The sequence below is a fragment of the Equus quagga genome, chromosome 12 (assembly GCF_021613505.1).
Source record: "Equus quagga isolate Etosha38 chromosome 12, UCLA_HA_Equagga_1.0, whole genome shotgun sequence".
Taxonomy (NCBI): domain Eukaryota; kingdom Metazoa; phylum Chordata; class Mammalia; order Perissodactyla; family Equidae; genus Equus; species Equus quagga.
The window spans coordinates 46,866,590-46,880,995 of record NC_060278.1 but is presented as its reverse complement, the minus strand read 5'-3'; the positions used below and the strand labels follow the sequence as shown (position 1 = coordinate 46,880,995).

Here is a 14,406-nt window from a genome sequence, read left to right as displayed (position 1 = left end):
GGATCTAGTGGATCCTAATTTGATTGCTTGCCAGAAAAAATTCATTCAATGATTAATTCATGTCTTTCCATACTTTCAGGCCTTTCTCCAGTTCAACCAACTTCACAGGAGACATCTGCGACCGAGCCAAAATATATAATGTATTTAAGCTATTCCAACAAAAATGTATCTGGAAATAGCATCTATTCTATCCAGAAATTCACCCAATAATTCACCCAAGTCAAAGCTCAACTGCTTAATGTTTGAATTACTTAGTAAATTAGTGTCTTCCTTTTGTTGGTAAATGGAAATATATTCTGGTCCCTTCACAGCTCCTGCAGGGCAGGAGCAGAGAGTAGAGAAATAACAAGAAAAACAGTCACTCACTCTTCATTTTAGTACTTTAGAAAGAGTTGGAGGAGGAAGGGAGCAAGGACAGAAGAATAGGAGGAGAGCTTGACGCTCCTTAATGTAATGAAAATGTAAATGTTTTAAGATAATACATGAACTTCAATAATGCATAAATTTCAAATTCTATCACAAATAAAAGAATGACTGTATTTAGAAACCTCTATTTAAATTTTTGCCATTGGTTTCATTAAAATTGTTCTTGCACAACTGTCACTGGTGTATGATGTTTACTCTTTCTTAAGATAGGTACAAATTAAATCACCTTTACTAGCAATAGCTACCAATTTCCCCAAAGAAAGACAGAATACCCCAACAAGCTTATGCAAGTACAGTGCGTACTCACTCGTGGTGATGAGAATCTGGGGAAAAGTGAACCATCCTCTTGTTACTGACTGGGCCAGGAGTGGTCACCTGAAAGGAAAGTTAAAACCCAAACTAAGTCACAGACAAGTTTCTAAAAAGACAATGAATAGCAGGGACACTTCCTTTTGAAGACATCCACTCTAAAAGGGAGAATATAATATTAATTCTCAAAATCTAAACAGAATTGCACAGACCAAATGTATTTAATTCCTGGTAAGAATGCACTACTTGTTTTGGTCTAGTGTAGTTCCTCTGCTAGAATTTTAAGGCTACTTTAAAAGTACCTTTATAATAGAATAAACAATTTTCTTTCGTTTTTTTTTTTTTTTTTTTGAGGAAGACTAGTCCTGAGCTAAAATCTGCCAATCCTCCTCTTTTTGCTTAGGAAGACTGGCCCTGAGCTAACATCCGTGCCCCTCTTCCTCTACTTTATATGTGGCACAGCATGGCTTGACAAGCGTTGCCAGGTCTGCACCCGGGATTCGAACCGGAGAACCCGGGGCCACTGAAGCGGAATGTGCACACTTAACTGCTGTGCCACCGGGCTGGCCCCAAAACAACTTCCTTAAGAACTAGACCACTGACTCTTATTTTCAAATACCAATCAACTGCACATATATTTAATCATATGTGGAAAAAAAGAGGTTTACATAATTAGATTAGTGTTGAGCAAATGATATTTCCAAGGATCAATGTATTTGTAGTTAATTCCTAAATAGAAATAACATGCATTATAATGTACACATTTAAATGCATACAAAAACTTAAGTCAAGGAAATAGTCACTCGTCCTTTTTATAGTTTCCCCATAACGTTTGGAATATTTGTGTATTTACATAGAACAAAATGGCATTTCAACTAAAAGAACAATATTTTATTCTTCTGTTTCTAAACAAAATTAAAAATCTGATAAAGAGTTAAAGGTTCAAATATTTTTTCATAATGTAACCTACTCCCATTAAAAGAAAAAATTCCACAACGTTCCTATCTTATAGAGGGCCTCAAAGGGAATGTAAGAAGCCTCAGGCAAGAACGAATGAACTATCACAATCGACAAGGTGTAAACTTACAACAAAAGGTCTTAAGTCATGCCCTGTCATAATTGAAAAAAAAATCTTTCAATAATTATGGTGTAGAATCAAAAAAGGCACGATGAAGCAGAAAAATGCCTATGAAAAGAAATGAACATTTTCAAAACTTTATTGCCTCTTGTATCCCATGGGTAACAAGGATGCCAGAATATACTCTGAAATTCCACGAAATGCGAAAATTGCAAATGTGCACAGATGATGGCATTAATAACCCCATGGTTTGAGCACCACAGGTAAACATGTGGCTCAACCCCAGGACTACATACTGCATTCACCTCAAAATGCGGTTTTCATGCTATTCCAGTGGGTATCCTTGGAATACGGTAATCCATTTTCTACACTGTGGCTATGAGAAAAGCCGACTGTGCCTATGTCATGCTTGGTTAGAAGTTCATGATCACATTATCTCATGGTGGACTTGACACTTTTATTCAGTTTACAGTATGTTCTATGTACAGGCAACTTATTTCCTTTGCCAGGGCTGCTGACAACCTTTTCCACACTATATTAATCTTGTTTACTGACTTTATCTTGGTACGAATATCAGAAAACTGAACTTTTTATCTCAGAGAAAGAATAAACAACGTGTTGACAGAAGCAGAAGCTATTTTCAGGGCTAAAATTGCTTGTTTACCTGAAGCTATACTTATGGAAAAATGTTTTAAGTCTTGCTCTGGCTTGAAATACATAATCTGAAATTTAATAAATGAAGAAATTTCACATACACCCACGTGATAAATTGCCTGATGAAAACAATGCAACTGAATACAATAAAACAGAATTTATAACTAATTTATACCACAATACAAATGTAAGCTTTCAATCTAGTCAGAAATAATCATACTACGTATTTCTCAGAAATCATATATATATATATATAAACTATAAGCTCAATTCAATTGCTGCAAATAACCCACAAAAGCTTTACAGTATCAAATGCAGACATTTAGATGACTTTATATATTTACCTAGTACATAGACCTTTTTTAAAAAAAACAAGAGGTGAACATCCTTTGCTGTCATTTCAAGTCAATTTTTGTTTTGCTTTTAAAGATATGCAAACAGGCAAATTTAGAATTTTTTCTTTTTAAATGAAACAAAGTAGCACTGAGATCCATGCATGATTATCTTCTTAGGTCACCGGTCTGCCTCAGGAGTAAAATTTCTTCCAGTGGGAACCTTTTGCATCTTTAGTCACTAGACACTCTTACTGAAAATCTGAGAATAAGAGCTTCATGCAGAATTCAGCTTGTGGAAAGGAGTCCTATACTGGAGTTCCAGTGTATTTTAAACTTGAAACTGTGTTTAATGTGATTGATTAGATAATAATCTTTATACATAAAAATAAAATGAAGCAATTTTAAACATTCTGATCAAAGTATTAATTTCTAACAAAGAGTTAACTATGGAGATTAATTTTCCAAAATACATGCCTTCTATTTATTCCAGAAATGTCTTAGAAAGAAATTACAAATTAAAAAAAAACTCTCTTTAAATATTCAACAAATATTCACATAGTGAAGTTTATTTGTTAGAAAAAGTAGATTTTATTCCAACAGATTAGACAGGGAACAGGTATTCTGTCCTTCATGAGAAACGGTATTTCCACAATCCAATTCTTGTTATTTGTTAAAACTCTGGAGACAATCAATTATGTAATTAACCAATATTTACTGATGATAATCTCAGACATCACACTATACACTCGGAATTCTTATGATTCGTTACTACACGACATCAACAGTGACTACAATCGTAAATAAAGTAGGTATATTTCTTTTCATTACCAATGCTTATTACACAAATCGTTAAATTAAAAAAATAAACTCAAAGCTAGAAAGGGATGGATGGTCTCTAGATAACACTGTTTCTGTCAACATCTGGCCTTTTTAGATTATGAAATAAACTATGAGGCTAAAAGACCACATGGGTCTTAGTTTTTGCTATCGGTATTTCATTCAAGTGTACCAACCTCAGAAAATAGGAATGCAGTAGTGATAGAGGAAGGTTTAATTAACACTTGTACAAGTACCACTATCAAAATTCATAAGGTCAACAAGTACCCATATATGAGAAATTTAGCTAAATGATATCAATAACAAAATATCTATTTTCTCGTTTATTAGGTACATTAAAAGCAATTTTTTATTCTTTCTACTGCTAATTTATGGACACTAATTTTATGATTTTTTTCTCAAAAGATAAACAGAACAGTTGGTTTTATATCTCATTTCCATTTTGTTATTACCAAACCCATACATCCCATCCTTCTTCCACAATGAGATAGTTGACTAAATTACTTCCCAAATCAGGTCAACTTATCTGAGACACAATGGTCTTACAGGACCAATAAAGAGGTTGTTCCATATAGATGATCTCCTACTCATGTTCTCAATGATTAAGATTCCTTCTGTAAATTAATGAAGTTTCATGCCCCCATTTAAGTACAAGAAACCATCATCCTATTTTCTCTCTAGTATAGTCATTCCCCTTTAACTTTGCTCTCATTTTCAATTATATTTCATTTGCTTTCCAAACGCTATTCTGCTTCAGTGCCCACACTGACAAACACTTAAGGTGGCAGGCTGCCGTTCAAAAGAAGGCCTTCAATTTTGTGAGGACTGGTCAATCAAAGCCACCCGGCCTCCAGGCCATAGGGAGACATTGCTTCAGCCTCCCCGTCAGTTTGTCAAGACCCAGAAGTTTCCGGCTTCTCTAAAGACCATTATTAATTTGACTCAACTTCTTTGAAGAAAGAATCAAGCCTTTAAAGTTTAGCAGGCTCTGCATGAAGGCCCCCTGGTACATTCAACAAATGTGTCAGTCAAATATTTGTGGCACATAATAAGGAAAACAACTCAACAAAAACAGGCTTCAAAATAGGACGTTAAACCCTGGGGTAGGAAATAAGGGGAGGAGAGCAGAGGTGGAAGGAAACTCATTGTAGTTGCTAGTCTATATGCTTATCTTCACTAAAAAACAAGCCCAAGAAAATAATATTCTAAACGTTTTCCAGTAATTAATTTTAGTTCATAGCTATTAAAATGAATGTGTGAAATGTTCATCTTTTAGCCCCATACAGAAGAATAAAGAAAGGTTCTCCAAAATTATTTCAAATGAGGGCACCTGCGTTTTTTATTGGTGTTCTAACAAGTTCTGTTAGAAGATGGTTGGGAGAATGAATAAAATATTTCATTGTGTCATCCGTTCTCATATATAATATTACAGAATGTTCACAATTCACAAAAGGCACGATATATTTGGGGATGGAAAACATTCAAGAAAATAACACTAGAATTACTTTTAAAGTAACACATACAAAAAGTAAAAATTTTTACAATTTTACAATGACTTCTAAAGCAAATACAAAAAAGTGACAATGCAGGTAGCAAAAATGGCTCACTTATAAGATTAAAGGGAAACAAAGTAGTTATCTGATTTAAGAGGAATAAGGGGCAAAAATCACCTCTGAGAAGGGAGCTGTATGCAATTCCTTTCTCCCCGCTCCAATCCATTTTACCAACTTGCCAAATTCAACCTTCTAAGTCGCTGCTTTTCACTTGTCAATTTTCTCATTCCAGAGCCATCCACAGCTCTACACAGAATGTAAAATTAAAACTAACGAGAAATGCATTCAAAGCCCTCTGTGACCAGATCCTTACTTGCTTTCCAACGTGATCTTTCTCTCCAGCTCCTTAGGCAGTAACCCATCCCGCCTTGTTCTAAACCCACAAGTGCTCTGCTTGATACAATTCAACAAATATCTACTGCTTACCTACTGTGTATATTAACTTATGCTTAAATTTACTACATAAGTGGCATATGGTTCCCATTCAGTTGGGTGACTTTAGTTATACTGTTATAGTGAACTAATTCTTTTGAGGTCATGATAAAGTGCTGAGTTAAGAAACCCCTCTAATTCCAAAGTGTTTTTTAAAAGAACAAATGTATCAGTAAATAATTCATGTGATAATCTATATTTTACCCTCATTTGTCTAGATTTCTGTTAAAATAAAATTTGGATTTATACAGTGGACCAGGAAAAATCCTCTTCACTGGCTACAAGAAACTGAAAAATCATATAGGCACCCCCAGAATGCCTGATGTGTGCCTGGTAAGATGTTGGATACCAGGGAGGGGTCACTATAAGTCCTTACCTACCAAGAGTTTTAGCTTTAGACAATGTCCTTCTGGAAGAAACGTTCAGGAAAGAAGACGAACCTTTTCCGAGAAGAACTGAATGACATGAGATTTAAAAAATTCTTGTACTAAATTTACACATTATAACTTGGTTTTCAAACTAAGAAAATGATTCAAAATTTGGAATTTTTAAAACCTAATAATATGATAGGTAGATATACCAGGTTGTTATCATCACTCATATCTTTAAATATACCAGTATGCACAAACAAGCTTGCTCTTATCAGCAGAGCTCATACTGGTAAGACTTTTAGGGGAAAAACCTCTTACTAGGATTTATGGGGCATCTACTATTCACAGCATTCATGTTATCTAAACTATATTGTAGTGGATACAACACACGGGGTGAATCCGACCATTTTCCCTGTTTGTCAAGCTTAAGCTTCCACATTGTTGTATTGTGTTTTTACTGTGCAGTTTTTAATCCTTCTTGGAAGGATGTAAGCATGAATAAATCAACAAAGAAAGCATGATAATGACCACCCACGCTACATCAAGAATTAATCTGATCAGAAGAAATATCATTATCATCATTAACAACACTCTTATTCTTTATAGCACTTGCCTGCTTATGAGGTGTTTTCACAAGCAAGATGGCTACAGTGAAGAGACATCATTATTCTCAAATAGTAGGTGAAGAAACTAACACTGTGGTGAGGTCACATGCCCCAGATCGCAAAGATTAAACAAAGCTGGATTTAAACCTAACTTGTCCTGTTCACAACCTACTACATTTTCCTCTCTAGGAGGCCACACAAAGGAGACAATATACTAAAACAAGTGATTTCAGTATTTGGGGATTTGCCACAGGACATGCTGGCCTGAATCTAGAATATACTCTTGGAACATCTCCGGCCTAGAATTATACATCCAAGGACACTCTGGTCCTAACTTGTGACTCCAGGGTAACCTATGGGGCTATTTTAAATATAGGCAAGAGTGAGCACAGAGGCTCAAACAGGGTTGTCAGCACACGTTACGGAGAGACTAACGAGAATCACAAATGGCTCCACTACTAGTCATTACAGCCAAAGTAGTAAAAAATTTAAAGACTGCACTAGAGAGGAATAAACATTCCATGATGAAAAGATGTGAAGGGACTTGGAAAATTAGAGACCTTAGACTATTTTTTTCCTTCAAAAGCAGATATCAATGTAAATGTGAGATGACACCTTCAAACCAGAAAGCTTTCACAAAGAATCAGAAAATCACAGAAAATAAAGCACAGAGAAGCACAAGGTTTTCCTTTTAGTTGAGGATTAGCCTTCCTAGCAGGAATTCTTGTGTGTCAAAGGGAAGATGCTAACCTTTGAGCTGTCAGCATCACATGGAGTAGCGAATGAAGACAGATTTCAGGTAATCTGGAAGTAATCTTAGTACGTTTTCAAATAACAGTGGCACATATATTTCTCCAAAAGAATTGTTAAAATGCAAATAACACTAAACTGGTGAAAGTTTAGAAATACACACACACACACACACACACACACACACACACACACGTATGTATATGACAACATTAGCAATTGTTTTGTTTTTAATTTAAAACTAAATAATGTAATTATTTTAAATCTTCACTTTAAACAGTTTTTTTCCCTAGTTAAAATAAGTCAGCATTAATAATTAAGAATTTAGAATTATTGGCCTGTGAGGATAATAATACATACTTCTAATTATTAAGTGCGTAAATTCTCCTTTCTCATATACACTAATAATGGAGGATCTCAATGCGTTAATAGAAAAGATTAATCACGACATAATTAGAAAACAAATGCAACAACAACGTTTTTTTGTACTGCTCTATGGTCATAATTTTTTTTGAGTAAGAAACTAAAAATTAACCAGCTCAGAATGACGGCCAATAGTGAGTAAAGAAAGAGTTTTACTTTGCTGTCCAGTTTTAGTAGCAAGCTGTGAGTGGCCTCTGCTGGCTGACCAAAGTCTTCCTAAATCACCCATTTATGATGCTTGCCATACCGTGGGTGTCGGGAAAATAAGCATACGTCAACATACGTTTATGCAAAATCCATTCTGCATAAAGATCTGCTTTTTATAAGAGTAAATGCCAAATTAATAAACAAAATGTGCATAAGATGGTGAAAAACTTTATAGTTTCATTCCAGTGCAACATACTTAGATTATACTCAAAATCCACACATCTAGAATTCTAATTTATATGTTATGATAGTATAAATGTGGATTATTTTATTTAATTCATATCAAGCAAGTCATGTCCACATTTAAAAATAAATATTTTCTTGAGGTTCATTACACACATATATGTACACAAGCACAAAGTTTTTCTCAGATTTAAGTGTTTGTTTAGGTTTGGCAAACTGACTTTGCAGGGAAATACAAAGAAAGGCTGGATTAAAAATCTTTAAAGAATTAGTAATTTTAAAAGAGGTATTAATATTTCATATTATGGGTTCTGAAGATACTATCCTGAAACCATAGTAAGGCGATGCAATTTTAAAGCTTTCTATATTAATTGCACCAGTGTTTGGATAGAAGTAATTTTATATTCAAAATTTAAAATAGCAATTAAGAAGTTGAAACCTTACTACTATTAGGTAATGTTAATTCAGTCATCATAACAGACAAGAAAAAATGTTTCCATTTTTGCTCAGCAGTTTTCTATTAAGAAAAGTCTCCTATGCATGGGAGAATTTGTGATTTTTTAATTTATCTCTTTTAAACATACAATTATATATTTGGTTCACTTCATACTCTACACAATCTATCCACTTAACATACACCCTATTAAAAATTATTATCAAATATGCCTAATGATGTTAAAGGTGACTACATTTATTTAAAAAACTTATTGTTCTCACATGTAACAGTATTCCAGTATATTTCAATGCTCATTTCAGAATTCAGTCACATTATCTTGCCTGCTCCAAACTGTTCACAGGGTTAGCGAGCTGACATATAAGGTAACCCTCCGTCTCAGTAGCCACCACTGGGATACGACACAATGACCCATAGTAAGCCCTTATTATTAGCCTGAAATACATAGGACACAATGTAGCGCCTGACAGGGAATTTGTTTATAAGAATCCTTTTATCTCTCTGAACATTCAAAACACTTTTAAAAGTAACGTTCAACTATTTTAAGGAATTTCCGACAATAAATAAAAATTTCAACGGGTGTTCTGAAGTCTCCTCTCCCATCTCTGGCAATTCTGCAGAAGTTAAAAAAAAAAAAGAAGTCATATACAGAAAATAGACACTAGAAAGTGTTTTCTCCTTGAAGCTTAGCTTATACAGAGTCTATTATAAAGGACAGAACTTAAAAAACAACAAAGATACTCAACAGCTCTCATTCTTAACAAGAATTACAACATACTAAAAAGCCTGGTACATGTGAAATTAAATTTTATTTTTTTAGTAGAAGAGGTCAGGGGTTAACACAGCAGTGAAGATAATTAAGATGTTCAGCAAACAAGATTGGTAACACAAAAAATTATTAAGATGGCTTTTTGGACAAAAATTCTACCATGTACATTAAACAATTTACTTTAAGAATATAAATACACTAGGAAAACTTTTAAGTGCTTAGTTCTAAAACACTTAAATTATTCCGATAATTGAAACACATGATCAACATTTCAGTAGCTAAAATTCTTTTCTTTCTATATCAATTATTTGATAATGTATCACATTATCAGTTATGCATATACTTTTTTTGACTTGCATATTATTTTTCTTGTTTTTCAAGTTGTCTTTACAAATTAGCCAATTTCTTCCTACCTTAAGCTGACAGTGATGTTATATGGAATCTTAATTTACAAGAAGGAAAAAAATTACAGCTCCCTTTGGTGTTTAAAAGATTGCTTCTAAGAATCTCAAGGATATATTGATAGCAATTAATAAGAACAATGTTGATAGTTACCCTGTATTTTTTTAGGAAAATTAGCCCTAAGGTAACATCTGCCGCCAATACTCCTCTTTTTGCTGAGGAAGACTGGCCCTCAGCTAACATCCGTGCCCATCCTCCTCTACTTTATATGCTGGAGGCCCGCCACAGCATGGCTTGACAAGCGGTGCGTTAAGTCTGCACCTGGCATTCAAACCAGCGAACCCTGGGCCACTGAAGCAGAGCATGCGAACTTAACACCTGCACCACCGGGCTGGCCCCTGACAGTTGCTCCATTTTTGGACTGATATCTTAATATGGTTTACCTTTAGCAAATAAAATACTTAAAATATTATATTCTACAAGCTTTTCTCCTGAAGCAAACATGCAGGCCACCACTTCATCTTGTGTAACGCAGTTCAAGACCTGATTATTACACTGTCCATTGCACAAAAAATTTTCTATAACTTAAAAAATACCACATAACTGTGACTTGAGGGAAGAGGAAAAAGATCACAAGTACAAACATAGGCAGACTATTCTTTAAGGTATAAACAAATGAGTGAAGGAGCTAATTAAAAAGAAATCAAATATTAGTCCACAGATAACAGTATAAGTATAATCTTATATTACATTCTCTCTTTCCTCAATGAGTGGCAACAAATCTCAAACAATAACCTGTAACTTTTAATATTCTTTGGCCAATATTTATTTCAAGGAAAAAATGACATAGTCAGACTCTCATATTTTTGGAATACTTACAAGTAGAATTAGCTTGAAATTAAAAATCTAGCTTAACTCTGGTTGCATAATAAAATCAGTCAGGGGGCCGGCCCCGTGGCCGACTGGTTGAGTTCACGCGCTCCGCTGCAGGCGGCCCAGTGTTTCGTTGGTTCGGATCCTGGGCACGGACATGGCACTGCTCATCGAGCCACGTTGGGGCGGCGTCCCGCATCCCACAACTAGAAGGACCCACAAAGAAGAATATACAACTATGTACTGGGGCGGCTTTGGGGAGAAAAAGGAAAAAAATAAAAATCTTGGAGAAAAAAAAAAATCACTCAGACAGCCATAGGTGGTTATGTGAGGTAAGTTCTGGTCAACAAGAAGTTCGTGCAATCACTGGCTGGAGCTTTAAGGAAAGTTCTTTCAATGGGATTTACTTAGCTGGCATATGCCTCGTGCCCGTCTTTGTACTTCAGGTTGCCTGGGATGTAGGCAGCAACATTCATTGTTTGACTAGGAGTGAAAGATCAAAAGAATCAAAGGTTTCTGCCCTGCCATCCTTTATCTGATAACGAAGCCATCAAATGCCTTCCCACGACATGAGGGAAAAACAAAACAAAACCCTCTCTTGTTCAAGCCACTGTTATCTAAGCATCTTGTTACATGCACCAAACTCAATCCCTAATGAGTAAAAATAATAATGCCAGTCATATTCATTAAATTCTACCTTTATTCCTAAAAAAACAACATGCCATTCAGTGGGTCAGGAATCCACAAAAAGAGAAGAGATATTGATCATCTTTTTATATGCCCAGCACTCCGTTAGGTGCTATAGAAGATTCTAAGGAATAATTTCATAATATAAACCCTGCTAGGTAATATGCTGCAAACTTAGAATTTATGAAACCAGTCAAGATTAAACAACTGTTAAGCTGTGGGCATTTCATCATAACTGCAATAGCAGTTCAAAACAGAGATCACTAAAGACCAATTTAGCAAATGTGTGTATTGGAGATGAGACTTAAGCTGAGTGCTAAAGATGGGCAGGATTTAAGCTGATGGAAGGAGGGAAAATATATGCTAAACAAGATACAAGGTCTGGAGCAAAAGGATATATAGATTGGAAATGAAGAAATAAGCCTATTTATATCAACTGTCAGAAATAAAAGTTGGATAGGTAACAAAGCCTCAGAAATCTAGGAGTATGGTTCATTCTCTAAAATAATCTATGCTAAAGTCTCACAAAATTAAGATAGATTATCCTGCGTAGTTGATATTGTCAAACTCCAGAAATAAAAGGGTGCCCCAAATCAAAATGAATAGAAAGAAACAAGAAGGAGATCATATTTTTATATTTTAAATCACCATTTTCTTTTGCCTTCAATAAATCCCTCTTCCTCGTTGCTTTCAGGTTCCTGTATCAAGAGCCTGGGAGATGCAAGAACCATTTCCTCTACATACAGCAGGAAGAGGCAACCCTTTCTACCTATGATGCATGGCTAGGCCTTGGCGCTTCCTGCCCTTTCACACTCCCATGGAGCATGGGAAGGAGAACTGAGGCTGAAGTAGGGGGAGTAAGTTAGAAACCGATGTTCTAATTGCCCCCACTCCTCTGGGGGTAAAATGAGGCACAAGGTCAGAGAAGTGCTGGGGAACTGAGGAATGTCTGCTTCCTGAGGCACAGCTGGAGAGGACGAAAGTCTCTAAGAGAGGCCCTGCATTTGAGTTGGCACTCTGCCCAACTTGGCCCAAGAGTAAAAATGCTGCATTTGTGGAAGCAAGAGGCAGACAGACTGAGAGAATGCTACTGGTCCCCCATGGCCTGAGTGTGCTAGACAGGTATCCAGGGGTTTCTGTAACCTAACGAGGGCACCAGTGGATGAGCACAGTCTTAGGACCAAAGAAGCACAGGAAGTTGGAGATCAGAGGCAAATGGCTGGAATTCGTGAGCTTCGAGAATGGGTACCAGTATGAAGCCTCAAAAGGCCAAACGGAACCAGACTCATGTAGGAGAATGTGGCATCCGGGTTCAGACCAGCCCAGCCAGCCAGACATCAGCAAGGAATGGAGTAGTGTGTGGACAGTAGGATGGTGCATGGATCTAAGGTAATCTCCTCCATAATCTCCAGGGTGCATAAGCTCCCCTCCTGCCATCTTTGAGAGAAGCAGATGGGAGGGGAAGGAACACTGGAAGACCAAGCATTCGTTAGAAAGAGGCTAAGTTGCCCAAAGAAATACGTTATGCTGAGACACTGTAATTGGCGAATCTGTTTCACTTCCCTGACTCCTGCTTCCCCCTCCAGGCACTCCTTCCTCCCACTGGCCCCACACCCTCTACTAAGTGGAAGCTCATAAAAAATTTCAAATGTAGTAAATAAAGAAGCTGCACTTTCTTTCGCCCAACTGTTAGATTTTTGCCCCACCGTACTTCCAAACTGACATCACCCCTTTAAATAAATGAATTTAAGAATTCATGAATAAAAGAATTACCTTTACATTAGAATAGATGAAAAATTTTTTGCGTGATCCACAAGTAGCAAAGCGTTAAATACTTTACTAGTTTAAACTTTTTCATTGTTTTACAGCAAAATTCCACCGACCAAATATCATCTTTTTCAACCTGCAAGTTACAAAATCAATTGTGACAAAGAGGTAACTTTTATAACATTAGAAAACAAAGCAATATGGACTCCTTGCATTAATTCTTGCTGTCCAATGCAGTGATCACAATGGGATATACCATCCACCAGGTTTAACAAAAGAAACTAGAATTTATGGATTTCATCAATTTTCTCTTTTTCTCCAGTATAAAGTGGTTTTTAGAAGGAGTGGTTAAAAGTGTGGGCTATGGGGCCAGATTGCCTGGGGCCAAATCCCAATTCCTCCACATTTCAGCTCTCTGACTACCTCAACTTCCTCATCCATAAAATGGGGCTGAAAAGAGTACCTATTTTATAGAGTTATTATGAGAATTAAATGAGATTATTTGTAAAGCACACAAATCAGTGTCTATTAACTATCATTATTTGTATTAATTGTCAAAGTCTAATGCAAGATACAATCTCAATAAATATTACAGTAGATGTAGGCAAGAATAAAGGGGCTTTTAAAAGGGTTGGTGGGAGATGGGAGCAAGGAGGGTATGCATGCAGAGGAATGGAGCAACTGGAGACATCTATTATTGGGGCCATCATCACTCTTTTCAGTGAATTAAAAATCAGATGAGCAACTTTTTCTCATGAGCGTATTAGAAATGCAGATACATATTTAATATTTAAAACACACTGAATTATCAAGAAGAGTTTCTTTACAAATTAAGTTAAAACTACATGGTGGCCAGTCTGAATCACAAAACTTAATCCAGTAATTTCCACAAAGACATTATTAGTGACTACATAGGCTGGTGCTTTTCTGATGCTTTTCAATTAGTGTAAAGGTTATGAGTTTAAATAAAATAGAGTTAAGTATCTTATCTATAATAATAGTCTCTAAATTGAATGTTTCACAGCTGATTTGCTGTTCTTGGTCAATTCTAAGGGCCTGAAGGAAACTTGAACTGGCAGACCATTTGAATAGATGCTATTAGGGTAATAAAGAAAATGCCACTCCTGCCATGCCCTAATTTGAACAAACACACACACACACAAGCTTTCTTTTATTTTACACAAAATAACAATGAAAAACCTGGAAGGCTTCTCCAACCACACACAAGAGAAGTAATTTCTCTCTCCACTTTGAATTCCTATATTTCTTTGTATCTTCCTTATATTACTTA

The 14,406-nt window shown here is 35.8% G+C and overlaps 1 protein-coding gene across 1 annotated transcript in view; it reads right to left on the bottom strand.

Moving 5' to 3' along the window:
* GPATCH2 (G-patch domain containing 2) overlaps positions 1-14,406 on the bottom strand; it is a 180,352-nt gene that overhangs the window by 72,587 nt on the left and 93,359 nt on the right. Inside the window, exon 6 of the mRNA XM_046679824.1 lies at positions 734-801. Within this exon, the coding sequence (XP_046535780.1) occupies positions 734-801 (68 nt within the window). The remainder of the gene's footprint in view (positions 1-733; positions 802-14,406) is intronic.